Below are 17,732 nucleotides of genomic sequence, written 5' to 3' on the forward strand. Positions count from 1 at the left end.
CAAGGGAAGACTGACTGAGTGTAATTTAAAGTAGTGACAAGTAAAAAAAAAAAAAAAAAAAAAAAAAAAAAGGACAAGAGAACATGTGCAAAACATTAGTCACCTTCAAATATTCACACGCAATTTACACAATCCTGAATCATTTCTTCTTTTCATACATTTACGTTGCTAAAATGAGTCTGCTCCATTGATGAGAATGCAGTGTGATACTTTCCATATATGTTCTGTAAAGCGCTTTGTTACTGTGACACCTGTTGATGAATAAAGAAATGGCCAATTGATGACATGATCAATATCCGAGCCATTTTTGTCAGTTGCAGGTCTCGTCTTTGATACAATCGTAACAAATGCATGATGTCAATATACAAAAGCAGCAATATTCAATCGAGACACGTGAAGAGAGAAAAGGAAGTGTCAGCTGAGGGGTGATAACTACAACATTGTGGGGGAGTGTCCCACACACAGTCTTCTGTTGCTCTTGAGTTGTTTCTTCCCTATGTCATATTCATTTCCTCCTGACATGAGCTTGTTAAAGAAAGCAATATAGGTGGCAGTCGGCAGGATATTTGCGAGGCAACACACTCAGCAGTACTGAGAGTTCATCTAAAGTGTTGGCTGTAAGTTGGCATTTTCAAAGATCCCAATTTGTGTGTTTTTCTTATTTTTCTAACACTCCATTTTTGAGGTTGTTTCATTCTTTCTTTTCTTTAATCCCAGTTTTGGGAAATTGGCTGAATTAAGAAGATACACAAGGCGTCAGTAAATCCAAGGTATCCATCCTTCGTATTTAAAAAACAATTATTTTGCCTGTAGCATGAAGTAATGTGTGTTCTCAGACTCACTTCCAAGAACTCAGGTTGCGTCACATGTGCACGTAAGGAGGAGCCTCTATATTGGAGGCATTTCATGCCTATTCAAAAATCTGTTTTCTTTATCTTGTATCTTATGTCTAGACTTGTTTCCAATTATGCTTGCAGCCTCCTTGCCCAGATGGGCCTGGTGACCTTTTACCTCTTTTGCATCACAGGTGGAGCAGGTGAGAGGAAATGTCAGAGGGTGACGTGGTCAGTCGTCCCCAAGTCTTTGTGGTGGATAGCCAACCCGGCTTCTTCCCCCCGCCCCGACCTGTGAAAAAAACACAATGGACTCCGACCAGAAGCAAGTGTCTTCTGCTGGTGGTAGCGCTGGCTATGCTGGGACTTGTTGTGGAGGGATGTTTTGTCTATAAACTTTACATGAAAACCGAGGTGAGGTAGTTGTCTATGGTGTTGTTGTCTTTCCGACTGAAGATGAAACTGCTTTTCGTCTGTGGAAATTTCCTTTTTTCTTACGTCATGAACTGTCTGTTTTGTTTCTCTTTTACACACGTGCACAGTCACAACTGAACGTCCATTAGTGGTCGCTCCCGTTCCAAAATTAAATGTATTATATTTTGCACCGCTCAATTTGTTGAATATATTACTGGGCTTGCTTGATTGATTGATTGATTGATTGATTGATTGATTGATTGATTGATTGATTGATTGATTGATTGATTGATTGAGTGAGTGAGTGAGTGAGTGAGTGAGTGAGTGAGTGAGTGAGTGAGTGAGTGAGTGAGTGAGTGAGTGAGTGAGTGAGTGAGTGAGTGAGTGAGTGAGTGAGTGAGTGAGTGAGTGAGTGAGTGAGTGAGTGAGTAAGAAGTATTCTAAAGCTTTGAGGGTCGAGTTTGTGTTATAAATAAAATCTATTATTATTATTAGTAGGATTAGTAGTTGTAGTATTAGTAGTCGTAGTCGTAGTAGTAGTAGTAGTAGTAGTAGTAGTAGAAGTCATCGTAGTATTGTCAATTTAGGGCGCAGTGTAGAGACAGTTTGCCTGTGATAAGGCATAATACCAGCATGACATGACGAAGTCTGCATCATAGTGACTGTTGTAATTATTTTCCATAAAATCAGTTTCCTCTTTCATGCAGCATATTTGTACACGTAATTTGATAGCAGCAAATTGAATTGTTGTCCAATACTTACACGGTATTGTAAAGGCACAGAAGTTTGACATCCACCGTTATAATTTTAGTATTGTAATTTTATCATTCCATTTGCACCGAAAGATCCTACAGCATGTGCATATGTGGACATCCTTCAAATTGCCACACTAGAGGCCTCATTTGTTTTGTAAACTTCAACAACATTTCCTGCACTTGAACTTGTGACATCTTTGCTTGTTTGACTTTCTCTTGTCTTATCACTTTCTTCCTTGCAGGCATTTTCCAACTGCGTATCAGATCCTCTCTGTCGGAACATGTCCAACTCCAAAATATCCGCCCATCAGGTAAGTTGGAAGTGTGACCAATTTAAATGTCATGTTACGCTTGAATTGAATTGCCTAAGGTTTACTATCGCTTTTTTTTTTTTTTTTTTTTTTTTATGCCTTGCAGGTTGGCTCCTTCCAAGATCCAGCGGCATCCAAAAGTATGATTATTTATTAAAAAAGAGACAAAATTATAATGTGATAGAAAAACCCAGTTGCATTACTATCATGGCTGTTTATAATAAATAAACAAAAGTGATCCCATATCTTGACAGATATTCAACGCTTAGGTCTGTGTGGATGATATCAATCTCTTAGACTACAATTGAGATTAAAGTCATGCCTCAAATGCTTCATGACACAATCACTCACCAATTCCTTTTACCCACTCTTATTAACAAATTCATCGATGATAATGTCATACATAACAACACTCACCTTGACTGGACAGCCAATAGAAACGTTTCAAAATTGATGACTAATTCAATTTAATTGTTACCCTTTTGGAAACAGGAGGCTCCAATGAGATTCCGCCAGTTCAAACTCTGCTGGGACCGAAGCCCTTTGCTCACCTGATGTGTGAGAATCCTTTTAATACAGCATCTTAAATAAACTAAATATACTATTTGGTTTAACCTTTGCTCAACTTTATTTCAGGCAGCAGCAATCCTGTTGGGGAGAAAAATGTGGTGCAGTGGGTTGACAAAGATGGTGACGCCATCACCCACCTGATGGGCTACAACAATAGCCGCCTTTTGGTGGAGAAGGAAGGTTATTACTACCTCTACTCCAAAGTGCAGATAAATGCTGCAGAGGTGTGTTCTCTTATCCAACACAAGGTGATGAAAGACACGGCCGCATACGACCAATCCATCGAACTTATGAAATCAAAGAGGTTAGCGGGCATCTGGTTTTCTTCCTCTGTTGTACACAACCATTTCAAACTGTTCTCAGTCTGGGCAGTTGTATTCAGTTTTCTGCTGCCACTTGGTTTTTTTTCTTCCTCCAGAACCCGCTGCTGGACTCCTAAAACTTCAAGTTTCAAGTCATCAGGTGGGGAGGATATATGGGATAGTTACCTGGCGGGGATCTTCCACCTGCAGTCCGGAGATCAAATTTTCATCACATTGGATAATATACAGAAACTGCGTCCCGGACCGACTGAAAACTTTATGGGAGCCTTCATGGTATCCCCATAAAAACATATTCCCAAAAAAAAAAGACTAATTTCACACTTCTTCTTTTTTTTCTTTGAATGTATTAGAACTTTTGCAAATGATTGCAATCTCATAAAACTGTATCTGATATTCAGACTAGATTATTTGTTGAATGAATAAAAGTTCTGTATGTTGAATCGCTATGGGATGAATACATTATCCCAAATTGTGAAAATATTTATTAGAAAGTCTAGATATAATAAAGCGCCCCAAGCACTTGTAGACAAACCACAGAATTACAGGTGCAAATTTATTGATGTTGTAAAACACACACCTGAGAAGAGAGATGAGCAACAAAGATGACTCAGCTATTCTTGCAATGCATAAAGATAAAAAGAGTCCTCTCGTCTCACTTTGGTTTAATCACTCAGGTCTTGGAAAGGATGTTTACATGATGTACCATTGAAATATGTGTAATGTGATCTGTAGGGATCAAGGCTCTAATTCCTAAATTGGCGCAGCATCTTGATTTTTGAGCAAGTGCAAGCCTCACTCTTCCTGAGCTATGGGATGGGCCCTTTGACATGCACCCAGGGCATAGTTACCTGATCTAAGACCCGTTGGACATGATTTTTAGTTCCTGGAGACATATGTAGAGGAAAAATGACTGAGAAACAAGAATTTGAGTTAAAGTCCTGGCAAAATATCTCCAGGTCAGACACAACGTGCACCAGACTTCAGATATCATCTACCCCCCAAAAAATGCATTTACCCATCTACCCATCTACCCATCTATCCATCTACCCATCTACCCATCTACCCATCTACCCATCCATCCATCTACCCATCCATCCATCCATCCATCCATCCATCCATCCATCCATCCATCCATCCATCCATCCATCCATCCATCCATCCATCCATCCATCTTCTGTACCGCTTGCAGGCGTGCTGGAGCCTATCCCAGGAGGGACCGGTTGCCAGCCAATCGCAGAGCAACCATCCGCACTCGCACTCAAGCCTAGGGGCAAATGGGGAGTGCTCAATCAGCCTCCCACGCATGTTTTTGGGTTGTGGGAAGAGGCCGGATTTTCCGGGGAAAACCCACGCAGGCACAGGCACGGGGAGAACATGCAAAGACCATACAGGGAGGGCTGGAAGTGAGATCGAACCTGCACCCTCTGAACTGTGAGGCGGACGTGCTAATCAGTGTGTTGCCGTGCTGCCTCCAATTAACTCATATATGTAAATTAGCTTCTGGTTATAATCACCATTACCTCATTTTATCCAAATAAATTCAGGCCCCTGAGAATGGATGTATTCTGCGGCAAATGCGATGACGTGTAGGTAGAAAAGCCAATTCTTCATACAAAAGGACACACAGCAAGAAAAGTTGATAAAATGAGTCTGCAAGATATGGAAACAATGGGGAAAGTGAGGTGACCATGTTTAGATAGACTCTTGGTGTAATTGGGTTATTTCCTGTGGTAAGCCGCAAATCAACACATCAGCATCTCCTGTGCACACCTTAGAACAAATCTACTCAAAGCAATTCAAAAAGTGATCTACTCTGAATTTATCATCTGTTCCTCCATAAAACTGTATTTTTATACTGACAGTTTTATACAACACCTATTATACATTCATTAAAAAAAAATCTATGTTCATCTTGCTGTTATGGTCTAGAGATCTTGTGCAAATGAGATCCAATGCAAATGTGCCATAAAAATAGATTGAAAGAAACTGTTTGAGATATACAATATTGTATGTTGATTATTGTCTTTAAGGTGGTTGCACTTTGACCTCTACATAACAATAATGATGATAATAAAAATAATAATAAGCCATAATGATACTACTCAACATTTTATATTCAATGTGATGGAATGAAGATGCAAATTAAAATTATATCATAAATAATAAATGGATCTGGCATAAATTTCAATCCAGCATGTTGATTGTAATTAGGCAAATAAATAAATTTTTCTGTGCTCTACATTAAAATGATAGCAAACATAACAAATAATTGTTGAAATTTGAAGTACTGCAATTTGCTTTTTCAGAAATATCGCTCACGGGTCACAATGACAAGGGATATACTCCTATTAAATTTCTGTTGTAATCGGCACCTCGATGTGATATCAGCCTCTTTTTTTTTTCCTAAACCGCACTTCAAAATAAATAAACAGGAAGTGATGCAGTGTTACTTCCCGCTACAGACAACAACAGGGAACATTCCCCTTAGCTGAGACTTTCCACTTGTAACTTTTTCGTAATCATTTTCACGTCATTTTCTCCTTTTCACATTCACGTACGTAAACACACACGGACACACAAAAATGCAGCTCATGTATGTTTATTATTATCATTATTTCCATGTTAATATGGATACAATCAGCACAGTGCAGTTTGTCCATTGGACTTAGCTACATTGTTTCATCACATTTGTCAAGTCCACATTTTGAACATCAAACAACTTGTACATTTGGTTACACTTTTTTTTTTTTTTAAAAGATGCCCAAATTTAGAGCTAAATCTGTGTATTTTACACCCTGAATGGTACATGCAATGTTCCCATCCATATGTTTCCCTCACTTGTGTTAGATTCTTCAGATTTGTATGTGCATGAAATTCCTTGACAGGGGTCACTGATGGTATTCACTCGAGTCCGGTGTGCGAATTGTGGATTCAGCTCCCACTCAGAGTCAGTGTACACGGAAATGTGAATTTGGTGGACCTTTGCCCCAAGAAAGCTTGGATTGAATCCAGCACTCTTTAACTCTGAACAGAATAAGGTGCAGTGAATGGATGAATGGTTGGCAAACAAAAACTAAATTCACTTTTGAGCGTTCCCAAATGAAATACTTTTACAGGGATTCAAGTTTTAAAACTTGATTGTACACAGACTTGTATATACCTGTTAGCTTATGTTTATTTGGCAAAACTGAACACTTCAGTACATATTTTATTTACTCTGCAATCTTTGTTTGCATAGCAAATCACAACTTCTATTATGTTAATACCAAAGGAATGATTTACAGTATGTGTTGCAGTGCTGCATACTTAGCATGACTGTGACCTCACTGCTGTTTATCTAACGTGATATGAAGTGAATCCAGATGAGAACCTTGAAGCCATTTTATCCGGCAACTCAAAGACAAAGTGAACGACACATTAACACTAATGTAGTGTTCTCAATATATAACATCATATAGGACATACAGTAACCAACAACATAAATAGTACCATCTTGTCAAATAAATATGCATAATATTAGAAAGAAGCAATCAGTCTCTAGTACATGTTTGCTTCCTGATTGCAACTAGTCTCTTTTTTTTTCTCCACGTGAGCTCCACAAAGTCTTCCACATGGTTGAGTTTTTTTAGTTGGGATACTTGATGGAATAGGGTTTCTTTTGATGTCAGATATTAGTCCACGAGGAAAATACCCAAATTAGACCCATTGAGCTCCAGCTTCCAGTCCTTCAATCCTTCTTCTGGTACACTCATTTGGGTGAGCAACGACGTGTCGTCGTCCAGCCAACTCACAGTCCAACACTTCTTGCTTTGTCGTGGGGTGTCTGCTAGAAGCTTCATTTGGCAGCTCAGCGTGTCCCCCACATTTACGCTGAGAAGACCAGCGCTGCAATTGTATGTGCAGGTCAGGTTGAGATTCAAGTAGATGAAGTAAATCCCCGCCTTTTTTGGTCTCAGTGAGTGTTGCTTTGAGTCAAAATGGAAGGTGGTACCGACAGACTTCCCGGTGCCGTAGTGGACTGGATCCCATTGAACTGTTGAGTTCACCAACTTGCCTGTAAAAAGGAGACATCAATAATCATCAGTGAAAATGTCATTGATAGGGCAAGTACAGAAGTATTTGTAAAATAATTGGCTAGAATATTCTATTGCTTCCAGTGTAGAGTTTGCATCCGCATCCCACCCACGTTGCAAAAACATGCATTACAGGTTCATTGAAGACACGAAATAGTATCGATGTGTTCATTCACTGCTTCGCCCAAAGTAAGATACAACTCAACCCTAATTAGTTAGTATAAGCCATTGAATGGTGTTCAAATACATTTGAGCAAAAACAAAGAGACTTACTTGAGATTGCCTCCAAGAAAGCAAAGTTCTGCATCTGTCAATATAGAAACAATAATGGCATAAGAAGTCATCTTGGACAAAAGAGGATAGATAGGCTGCAGTATTTAAGTCAAATATCTGATTTGAAGAAGAAAGAAATTCCAAAAATGTACCTTGTATGGCGGGCTTTGTGTTTGTTCTTCGTTTGGAGAGTGATACTGCTGCAGCGGTGAGTCCTTGTGCGTCATGAGGACAGGGAGACACACTACAGCCAAGGCAGCGAGCGCTGCATATAGGACGAGGACGGACACCACCATGGACACGTCCAGACAACGACTCCGATCACGTCTTCTGTTCTCTTGACACTCAATGTCCGTGTCTTTGAGTGGTTGTCCTAACAATGCGCACATAATGACGGCTGTGGGGACAAGTCGTCGAATTGCAACGGGTAACTTCCAAAGGATGGTTGGCTTGCTCTGTATTACAATCGGTGCACGGGTTTGAACCGAGTGTTTTCGATCCGGCCCTTTTATAGCAAAAAGGTGAGAGAAAGGAAAAATCACGGAAGTCGTGGGTTTCCATTCTCGCCTTATTTCTCACGCTGCCGCCACTCCTCCATGTTGTCCGATTTTCCGGGGGCGTGAAAACTTTCCGAGACTCCCTGATGTTTCGCAACCCCGCGCAGCCGAATGCGCTACATATTTTTAGACAGAGAAAGAAGTGAAACCGGTTCCACTCATCACCAAAACAAGTGTGAACTCATCAACTCATTAAATAAACAAAGGAAACAAAATAACCCCAAAACAAAGGCCAAATCCTCATGATTGTTTTTAATCTGTCAGTAAAACAAAATTATGGATAAAACAAAACAATAACAAAACTTTCAACCAGGCAAAATCCATGAATGAATAAAGGAATTAACAGCAACAAGCCAACATCAAATCAATAAACCAATTTCAAATAAAAGAAACACTAGAACGACTACGAATACACTGGTGTAGGGAAATCACTGAGCAGGTTTTGTGTACAGAGGATGTGGGTGCACTGGTTAGCACGTCCGCTTCAATTCAGAGGGTGAAGGGTCGATTCCACCTCCGGCCCTCCCTGTGTGACGTTGTCATGTTCTCCCCGTGCATGTGTGGGTTTCCACCCCACATCCCCAAAAAAAAAAAAAAATCCCGTAGGCCGATTGAGCACTCCAAAATGCCCAAAGGTGTGTGTATGGAAAGTGTTTGTCTCTGGGTGCCCTGCAATTGGCTGGCCACCAGTTCAGGGTGTCCCCAGCCTGCAACACACCCAGGACTGACGCAAACACAAAAACACGCTGACGCTTCCCATGTCAGCCAATCATATTAAAGAGTTAATGTGACATCAGGGGTTTCCCATGGGGTCAAGTTAGGAACGTTCTCGTCGTGACCCTGTTAATCCGCAAGGAGATCAATCCTAACATTACACGCCAAAACAATCCAACCAATTGCAATCTGAACAACGCTAACCTGCTGAATGTGAATCAGAACACACTAGAATGGTTGGCTGTTTGGCGTGACAAGCCATGATGATGAGGGGTTTCCCGTTATGTGAGGTAGTGTCAGAACGGAGAGTGAATTTCAACGCTTCTATGACGTCTTCCCTATTATACTATTTGTGGCACTATTTGTTATGCACACACACACACAACCCACAAATTAGAGATGTGGAGTCCACTGAGACATTTTGCACTGTAAAAGTGGAAATGGTATCCTGCCATTGTCTCACCAGATGATGTAATCACACATGACATGTTGACTGGGCTTGGCTAATTCAAGTATCATGAGGAATGACAATAGAGAATAAACAAGGGCATAATGGCAAAATGTGGGGATGTGATAGATACAAAAAGATGTGGAAATCAGCATGTGCCACACACACACACACACACACACACACACACACACACACACACACACACACACACACACACACACACACACACACACACACACACACACACACACATGCGAGAGAGTATGACAGCCAATCAGGAAAATTCATGTGGTCATGTGCAAGAGGCAAAAATGAAAAGTTTTTGTTACCTCATGAAATTGACCACATGAAATATACCACAAATGCTCCCACATTCCTTAAGTCTCTTTACACTGAATGAATGTGTGAGATAAAACAAAGGTTGTATCTTTGGAAAGGGATAACAACCAATCTTATAGATATAAAGCAAGAGAGAGAGAGAGAGTTGAAAGGACATTTACTTTTTATAACTTGCATTGCTGTATGTCAAAATATATGTCAAAACTACATGTCATCTTGCAGTCTCAATACAGAATGAGGAGAAAAATACCACCTTAACAGGTTTGGGGCTTTCACTGTTCTCGCTTTTGCTTTCCCCCCCCTTACAGTCACGGGTGTCTCAGTCACTACTGCCGCATCTGTTTCACATTGCGGCAAACCATTTTGACTGTCAGCAAAAGAGAAGTTCGTTTTCCTGTCACTTACCGCCACTGTGGCTAGTTTATTTGACCCATGATTGATGGCAGTATGAGATTGACTGCCAGTCACCAAATGTCATGCAAACCTTGACAAAAGCAAACCCAAGACAAAAAACCCAAATCTTTGCTTCTTGATCCAAACTCAATAACACACCCAGTTTATTATTTAACTCAGGGATTGATTTTGATAACGCTTTCAACAGTTTGAAAGGAACCTGCAAAATCTTGCAACCACACTGTTGCGGGTAAAGTTAACTTCTAACAAGAATCTTTAACTATGAAATGTGGTCTATAATATTAAACGTTTCAACCCTATGGTGGGAAATTAATTTATTTGTATCAATAACAAGATTTCAGATTTATTTAATTTTAAGATATAGATAGTGGTGGCGGCACAGTGAGGTACTGGTTAGCACGTCGCCTCACTGTTCGGTGGTGTGGGTTTGATTCTAGCCCCGGCATTCCTGTGTGGAGTTTGCATGTGCTCCCCGTGCCTGCGTGAGTTTCCTCCGGGTGCTCGGGTTTCTTCCCACATTCCAAACATGCGTGGTAGACCGAATGACTGCTCTAAATTGTCCGCATTTGGGTGCCCACCTATGACCCAAAGTCAGCAGGGATGGGCTCCAGCCCGCCTACGATCCTCGTCAGGAGAATCGGTACAGATAATGGACGTATTATTATTATCAGGATTATTATGATGATGATCATGATTATAATAATAATGATAATAATAATAATCAATGGCACAGATACAATTTTGCTTGGGGCCCAATTGGGTCAAGATAGCAGCCTTTCTTGTCCAGATTTCGGTAATCATTATGAAGTCTTACGAGTCAGGTTTTTACAGGTCTTTTTCTCTGTGGGAAAAGTTTTTAATCTGATTAAAGAGCCGACTAATTGACAATGAGGCAAACTATGCTGAAACTCAACCGAAGAGAAAACATGGTTTTACTGCCACCTAGCTCTCAAACCACTACAACTACAGTCCAAAGACTGAACAGTGCTCGAATACAGAAAGTCGAAGACAGTCCGTTGTGGGATGTTGAACAAGTTGTTGAATTGATTCCACACGCAAAAGATTTAAGTGAACAATCAATCATTTTATTTTTAGCTTTATTTATCCAGTAAAACAAATTGAGAACGTTGCAATAGTTTGCAATTCCGACTTGGTAGCAGACAATGAAATATAATCAATTATTTACTCCTTAACAAAAATAGTGTTTTTCCTTCTTTGTGTTTAATCAACAACTGTTTTTAAATTGTAATCAATTACTGTCCGCGCATTCATTAAACAAAACAAAACATAAACAACAAACTCTTGGATTTTATGGCTATAAATTCGGTGTTTACTTGCACTGGCCTACAATTTTAACTCAAGTGGTTGGTAAATTGAGGTGAGATTATGAAGTATTCATACTTTTTGTTTCTGATGGTGTGCTGACAATTTTCTTGTAATTTCCTTGGCTCACTTGAGAAACTGATATGTCAACCAAGTGTATGCATTGAGTAAAACAATTCTCCAACGTTGAGCATCTCTGCTTTTCCGGGTGATTGCCACTGATGTCGTGTTATATTGGCCTGACTTCGGCGCACGCAGCATGGATTGGTTCAGTGTGACCAAAACGGTTGGCTGCGTCTGCGACTGACTGGTGACCAGTCGAGGGCGTTGTCAACCTTTTTTGCCCAGAGTGAGCTGCAGCAGGTCCCGCAGTGTGCGACCCTCAAAAGGATGAGCGCACAATTGCAAAGAAATTTCGCAAGGGGCTGCCTCACGCAATACGCATGGCATAGTTTGAACATGACGTTGTTCATCAAGTCCTCGTTGCCCGTTTGAACGCGTCTTGCAGACGATTAGAAGCTGTCATAAAGTAGTTGCTCGGCGTCAATGATTATCGTCGCATTTGTGGTTCTCTAAGCTTTTTTTTGATGGAAGGTTGCTCAGTTCACTTTGTGTTTTGAAATGCTGGACCAGTTGGGTCCGCAGTGCGCTCATGTGAGCCCAGAGCGCCAACCCATCCGACCCAAAGGGGAGAGCGGCTCGCGACTGGCAGCAGCAGCGGGGATGGAAAACAGCAGCGCCAATAAACCGAAACAAATTGGGCAGGCTTCATTCACAAAGAAGCTTCTCGTATGTTCAGACGTCCTGTGCCTTTTTCTAGGTGAATATAATGTCCATCTTTTCTACTTTTTAAGACTTTTTCAAAGTCTGTTTTTCTGAAGAACAATTGGAGTAAGCTAAATCTTATGTCATGAAATAATAGATAATAAGAAATGTATGTAGTGCAATAAATATTTTCTCTTTTATTTTCCTGTTCTGGACAACATAATATGGTGCTTTTAGTGTAAGACTGTATGTAAAGTGCACACGAAAAAGAAAAAACTTTTAATTGTTTTGCCTATAGGTGACTGGAACAGAAAGGCGAAGAGATGTATTTAAATCGGATTTTTTTAAATGAAATAAAATTGTCTCATGTAATGTAAAATCTGATTGAACAGGTGTTTCAAAAGGTTAAAAATATTATGACTAATATGGCCAAAAGGAAACACGTCTTTGGTGTATAAATGCACTTCTGAAACAGGAAATATTGAGCATCATGGTAAATTACGTTTGACCATACATGGGCATCATAAGAGATGACATTTGGAAAGTAGATTCTTTTCATTCAGCCACAATACAAAGAAGAGCACAACAATATTGTTGCTCGACTATGTGGATTAGTACATTTGGGGTCCTTATGCTGACTATAGAGAGTGCACATTTTGCTAAGAAGAAAAAAATGGAGTCACAGACTAAGTGTTTTCAGAGGTATGCTTCTTCACCTGTCCTCTCAATCAGAAGTCAAAATGAGAAACCCATTTCAGAGACTTCAAGTTTGGATTCTAATCATGTCAAAACCAAACTGCCTTGCAAAGTTTCACCAGAAACTGTTTATGTGTCTGGGATTATTTTACTACATGATATATTATATTTTAAAGTTCATTGATTCGTTTGTGTTTTGATCTCTGGAGGTTCCATTTAGTTTTCCACATTTTGTCATTACATAAGTTAGGAGCTGCTGTTTTAGTATGATGATTTCACTTGAACGCTTGCAATCTAAAAGAAAAATATCACCCAAAACTTTATTTTCACTCAATTTATGCACATCCAAGACTCTTATTTCCCACCCCTGCACACTCTCAAGCTTTCTGCCTGTGCCAGCTGCTTCGTGCATTGCCCAGGGAATTCGACTGTTTCTATAGCAACCACTTGTTCTCAGGGTAGAGCAGAGTTGGCGAGGAATCGGGGAATTGCATTCGCTATAAATAAATATGTAGGATCCCCATGTCCGTGCAGGCGTGCGTGTGTCACTGTCCCTCACAGTGACAGGGAGAGGTTATGCAATGGTTAATCAGCACACACTTGCTAGCTGGAGAAGGTAGTGTGTTTTAACCCTTGACTTAAATGTGCAGAGGACAACGTGTTGTGCATTTTTGTCTGTCCAGTTGCCTCCAATGTCTCCTTGCAGGAGTGTGAGGCAGAGAGGGGTATCGGGGGAAATGAGTGTTGGGTAGGCAGTGTCAGGCTGCTTCTGGCTCTGGTTTGTTTCAGAATTCACTCTTTTGTTTTGCTGGGAAGAGTTGAGCTCAAGTCACAAACAAGCCGCTCTTCTGTTCTAGCGAAACCTTTCGAAATGGTGCGTATAAAGGTTAGTCGGGGAACAAGAACATTCAGTTGAATTCTTTCTATCCCTCTGGAGTCATCTTGTGACCTTCACATTCTTCTTAATGGTAGAATGACTGAGTTTCTTCAGCGACAACCACGAGGCCAGTGTTTGTCAACCATTTCCTGCACTGAGGCATCTATTTTAAATGAGAAAAACCTCATAACATACCACCAAACTTAAATGTCACGAGAACTGATAATAGTGAAATAATGGTGAACTTGTCCATGTTCTTCTGACAAACATAATACTTAGTGTGAAATTTGGGCCTGTTGTATGGAAGGCAAAAGGTGGATTCACAGAATTTTTGTAATAATAATAATAATAATAATAATAACAATTATAGTAGGTTTCACCACTGTGTCAAAACATGGCATATAAAATGCCAAAATGTAAAATGGTGTTTTGTTGCAGAATGAAGCTGAAAGAATGAGTGAGTATTTGAGCATTAATCATAAACACACTCCTCTTCCCCCTCAGTTTCCACCCCTTTCTTTTTAAGTGAGCTAAAGGCTGTCAGACCATACACCAGAGGTTTCATTTGTGGAGACAGCAGCATCGCCTACCCACATCTGCAGTCTGAGGCCATACCAGACAAACTGCTCATTGCTGGTGGTCTCCTTATCACGGGCCTCGGGGTGAGTACTGTGCTGAATTCATTTGGACTCTCAACACGGTGGTTGTGACCACATGTCCATCCGCAGATCACTGTAGGGGAATGTTACCGTGTGCATTTCCAAGGCGTCGACTCCAAAGCCTTTGTCAGGAACAAGTACGTGTCTAGTCTCTACAAGGAGTTGGGCTCCTTCCTGTTTGGCTGCTGCGTCGGCCAATCCCTAACAAACGTGGCCAAGCTGAGCATTGGCCGACTGCGGCCGCACTTCTTGTCCGTGTGTGGTGTCACCTACGCGTCACTCAACTGCACGGAAGGAGCTTACTTGGAGTCTGTCAGATGCCACAATACTGACTACCGCTCTATAGAGGAGGCCAGGTGTGTGAGTTATGGATCCATCTACAACCTTCATCTGCTTGTCCAGACCACCATCCTTTCCATTTTATCTCAATTCATTGTTATCCTTTTCTTTGCATGTAGGAAACAGTCACCAGTAGAACAGTAACATGATGAACACAATGGGCACACACAAACAAGATGCTGTTGGCTTCAGCTCATTCCCTTATATACACACCGAAACGCCAGTGTCACACCACTCCGTCCGTCCATCCATCCATCCATCCATCCATCCATCCATCCATCCATCCATCCATCCATCCATCCATCCATCCATCCATCCATCCATCCATCCATCCATCCATCCATCCATCCATCCATCCATCCATCCATCCATCCATCCATTGACACTTTTAATATATTTCCAACTTGCATTTGTCAGAGCTATCCTAATTCTATTTTTCTCTCAATATAGGAAGTCCTTCTTCTCCGGGCATGCCTCTTTTGCGATGTACACAATGCTATATTTAGCTGTGAGTATAAATAAACATTACTTTCTATCTTTCCATCCATTTTCCAAATACCAGTCCTTTATGTTGTAATGAGATGCAGAGTCATCACCAGTCCAGTGAGCTTGCACTGAGCGAACGAATGCGAAAATAGAGGAGGGGAGATACTGGAAGGAGAAATGAGAAACAGAGGTCGCTTTGTTTTTCTGTGGGAGGGGTATGACCTCGGCTCACTGCCTCACTGCTCCCCTCTATTGTCTGGCTGTGTTTGTGAGACGTGCTGCATTTTTATGGCTTGATGGAGGACAATGTCGAAGAATTCACACTCATACTATTCCGTATTTATTCATGCTTACTATAAAGGGGCTTGTGTTGATTGTCGACTTTAATATGGATGTTAAGGTTGGTTTATTGTGTTCCTGCATCTGCTAATTTTTATATTAAGTGAACACAACCCATTAGCATGCATTCCTCTGCCAACACAAAAAGATTGGGGGCTACAGATTAACAGGAGTTGTTACTGCCAATTCATGGTGTGAACACTGTTTTTTTGTTTTGTTTTGTTTTGTTTTGTTTTGTTTTTTTGATGCTTGATGTAGAGGCTAACCGGGACTGCCAACTTTGGGCTGTCTGGCTACAGAAGGACATGTAGTAAATTGTAGAAAATACAGAAAAAGGGAATGTCTTTTCACCTTTACACATCTTTACACACACACACACACACACACACACACACACACACACACACACACACACACGCACACACACACACACACACACACGCACACGCACACACACACGCACACACGATTGACTCTTTCTTGCAACGAGCAAAGCCACAAAAAGACAGACATCATGAAACTAAATAAATAACAGAAGTACATACAGTATTTTAAGAAAAGCAAATAAAAATTGAGCAATTTTGTTATTCATATATTTTTCTGACATTATACTGATCTGCATTTTGGAAGTCTGGGTTGTTTGTTGTAATTATAGTCGACGTAAGTGTCAGTTATCAGTCCCTTCAAAAGCATCCAGCAATAGATATTTTGTCATGGTAAAAGAAACAATGGTACAGTGCACACTTAGGTGGTAAAATGCCAGATGATTTTCAAATATCGGATGCATTCTTTTCTGACTGCTGAAAGAAAGCGAACCTGATGAGTATGTGAGTTTGCTGTTGACGAGCCAGCACACATTTACAGAAGACTGATTGTTTTTTTGTTTTTGTAGTTTTATCTTCAAGCATGGTTGACATGGCGTGAAGCCCGCCTGCTGAGACCTGTGCTGCAGTTTCTTTTGTTTCTGCTGGCCATCTACACGGGTCTGACCCGCATCACTGACAACAAACACCACCCGTCGGACGTACTTTTCGGCTACATAATTGGAGCCCTCACTGCATACTGGGTGGTGAGTTGCCGCATTTGCTTGGCTCTTCCTGCGCTTGTTCCCATATTAATTCAGATCTAATCTTTCCTGTCAGGCTTTCTACATCTCTTCCATGTTTAAGAGAGCTATCTTAAATCAAGTTGAATCCCAAATATCAGCACAGCAAAGCATCTGCTAAAGCTGACCTCCACCATCCCTTCCCAGCATCCGTCGGCAAGAAGCCTGCGTGAATCCCAAGCACGTAGGACTGTGAAGCATACCTCGGTATTTTGGACAAGACTGTCAGTAAGGGGTGGGGGGGCGACGTACTGAATGTGACAGAAAGGCGTACACAGCTATAGTGTCAAATTCATCTCCGCAATAGCAGTTTGAAAGTCATTGTGACAGTGCATTGGTGTGTGTTAAGAAGAATAGTGTCTGTTGTCATAGCAACAACAGATTTCCTACATTGACTTTTATGTATCGGAGGACCAGCCAGGACAATGTTGGTTTCAAGACATCATGTTGTAACAATAGTGTTTTGTTTGTTTGGCAGGTGCATTCACCGGCTTGCTGCTTTTAGCTTCTGAAGGTTTCATAATGCTGCCAGTTTATGTTTATCAAAAATGTATCGAACACTTGACAGCTGTACTAGAAGTAAAGACACGTCTCCTTATTATTGCTTTAAGTAATGTGCACCTGACCTTGTGACTCGGTTGAGATGACTGCGTCAATTACTTCATGTACATTCAACGTCTTGATCTTATTTTTGGGCGAGCACCATGAAAATATTCCAAGCCTGTCTGTCGACATTCTGCAAGTATCTTCATTGATCTTATCAAGAATTGGAACTACAGTTTTAAGATAATCTGAAAAATATGTAAATTTTACAATATGGCATGACTGCTCATAGAATACATAACAAATCATCATTAAAGCTTTTTATTTATGCTTGTTCTCATCTTTTATATGTACTTGATTTTCTTGTGCAGAACAAATGTGTACTACATTTACTGATTTTACAATTTGTGAATTCATCCCAATTGGTGTTAAAGGTGGAATTTGCTATTTGAAACAATGATAAATGGCCTTTCAATTGTATAGTGCTTTTCCACACCCAAGGTGCTTTAATGCTTTAATCGGCATGGTCACAAGGTCTGAGGTTTAATAAACCTGTAAGGTTCACAACTGTTT

The 17,732-nt window shown here is 40.6% G+C and overlaps 3 protein-coding genes across 5 annotated transcripts; 2 read left to right on the forward strand and 1 right to left on the reverse strand.

Annotated features, from left to right (window-relative positions):
• The first annotated feature begins 511 nt into the window (after nt 1-511).
• Nucleotides 512-3,618, forward strand: LOC147056801 (tumor necrosis factor ligand superfamily member 14-like). Of its 2 annotated transcripts, XM_085912486.1 has the most exons (8): nt 512-617; nt 718-770; nt 1,028-1,247; nt 2,245-2,313; nt 2,420-2,453; nt 2,806-2,871; nt 2,950-3,187; nt 3,302-3,618. In XM_085912486.1, exons 3-8 carry the CDS (start codon nt 1,047-1,049, stop codon nt 3,489-3,491), a joined length of 798 nt encoding a protein of 265 aa, XP_085768612.1. In that variant the 5' UTR covers nt 512-617; nt 718-770; nt 1,028-1,046; the 3' UTR covers nt 3,492-3,618. The 2 variants fall into 2 exon arrangements, with proteins under 2 accessions (XP_085768612.1, XP_085768613.1); XM_085912487.1 differs by lacking the exons at nt 512-617; nt 718-770 and having other exon boundaries at nt 967-1,247.
• A 2,182-nt stretch (nt 3,619-5,800) lies between these two features.
• LOC147056802 (uncharacterized) lies at nt 5,801-8,178 on the reverse strand. The gene is made up of 3 exons (XM_085912553.1): nt 7,705-8,178; nt 7,553-7,586; nt 5,801-7,260 (listed from the first exon to the last, which is right to left on the reverse strand). The coding sequence occupies exons 1-3, from the start codon at nt 7,939-7,941 to the stop codon at nt 6,878-6,880; spliced, it is 654 nt and encodes a 217-aa protein (XP_085768679.1). The 5' UTR covers nt 7,942-8,178; the 3' UTR covers nt 5,801-6,877.
• A 3,766-nt stretch (nt 8,179-11,944) lies between these two features.
• On the forward strand, nt 11,945-17,487 carry LOC147056803 (phospholipid phosphatase 3-like). Of its 2 annotated transcripts, none has more exons than XM_085912161.1 (6): nt 11,945-12,170; nt 14,193-14,350; nt 14,417-14,703; nt 15,137-15,194; nt 16,404-16,580; nt 16,654-17,487. In XM_085912161.1, the coding sequence occupies exons 1-6, from the start codon at nt 11,972-11,974 to the stop codon at nt 16,735-16,737; spliced, it is 963 nt and encodes a 320-aa protein (XP_085768287.1). In that variant the 5' UTR covers nt 11,945-11,971; the 3' UTR covers nt 16,738-17,487. The 2 variants fall into 2 exon arrangements, with proteins under 2 accessions (XP_085768287.1, XP_085768288.1); XM_085912162.1 differs by having other exon boundaries at nt 12,011-12,170; nt 14,215-14,350.
• The last annotated feature ends 245 nt before the right edge of the window (nt 17,488-17,732 follow it).

The sequence above is a fragment of the Syngnathus leptorhynchus genome, chromosome 5 (genome assembly GCF_054491065.1).
Source record: "Syngnathus leptorhynchus isolate UIUO chromosome 5, UIUO_Slep, whole genome shotgun sequence".
Lineage (NCBI taxonomy): Eukaryota > Metazoa > Chordata > Actinopteri > Syngnathiformes > Syngnathidae > Syngnathus > Syngnathus leptorhynchus.

Excerpts from the sequence above, each read along its gene's own strand:
- LOC147056803 (XM_085912161.1), top strand. The coding sequence starts at position 11,972 with ATGCTGGACCAGTTGGGTCCGCAGTGCGCTCATGTGAGCCCAGAGCGC. Across the intron at positions 14,351-14,416 it reads TCCTTATCACGGGCCTCGGG|ATCACTGTAGGGGAATGTTA; the intron begins GTGAGTACTGTG and ends GTCCATCCGCAG. Across the intron at positions 16,581-16,653 it reads CCCTCACTGCATACTGGGTG|GCTTTCTACATCTCTTCCAT; the intron begins GTGAGTTGCCGC and ends CTTTCCTGTCAG.
- LOC147056802 (XM_085912553.1), bottom strand. The coding sequence starts at position 7,941 with ATGTGCGCATTGTTAGGACAACCACTCAAAGACACGGACATTGAGTGT. Across the intron at positions 7,587-7,704 it reads CACAAAGCCCGCCATACAAG|ATGCAGAACTTTGCTTTCTT; the intron begins GTACATTTTTGG and ends CTATATTGACAG. Across the intron at positions 7,261-7,552 it reads TTTCTTGGAGGCAATCTCAA|GCAAGTTGGTGAACTCAACA; the intron begins GTAAGTCTCTTT and ends TCCTTTTTACAG.
- LOC147056801 (XM_085912486.1), top strand. The coding sequence starts at position 1,047 with ATGTCAGAGGGTGACGTGGTCAGTCGTCCCCAAGTCTTTGTGGTGGAT. Across the intron at positions 1,248-2,244 it reads AACTTTACATGAAAACCGAG|GCATTTTCCAACTGCGTATC; the intron begins GTGAGGTAGTTG and ends TCTTCCTTGCAG. Across the intron at positions 2,454-2,805 it reads AGATCCAGCGGCATCCAAAA|GAGGCTCCAATGAGATTCCG; the intron begins GTATGATTATTT and ends TTTTGGAAACAG.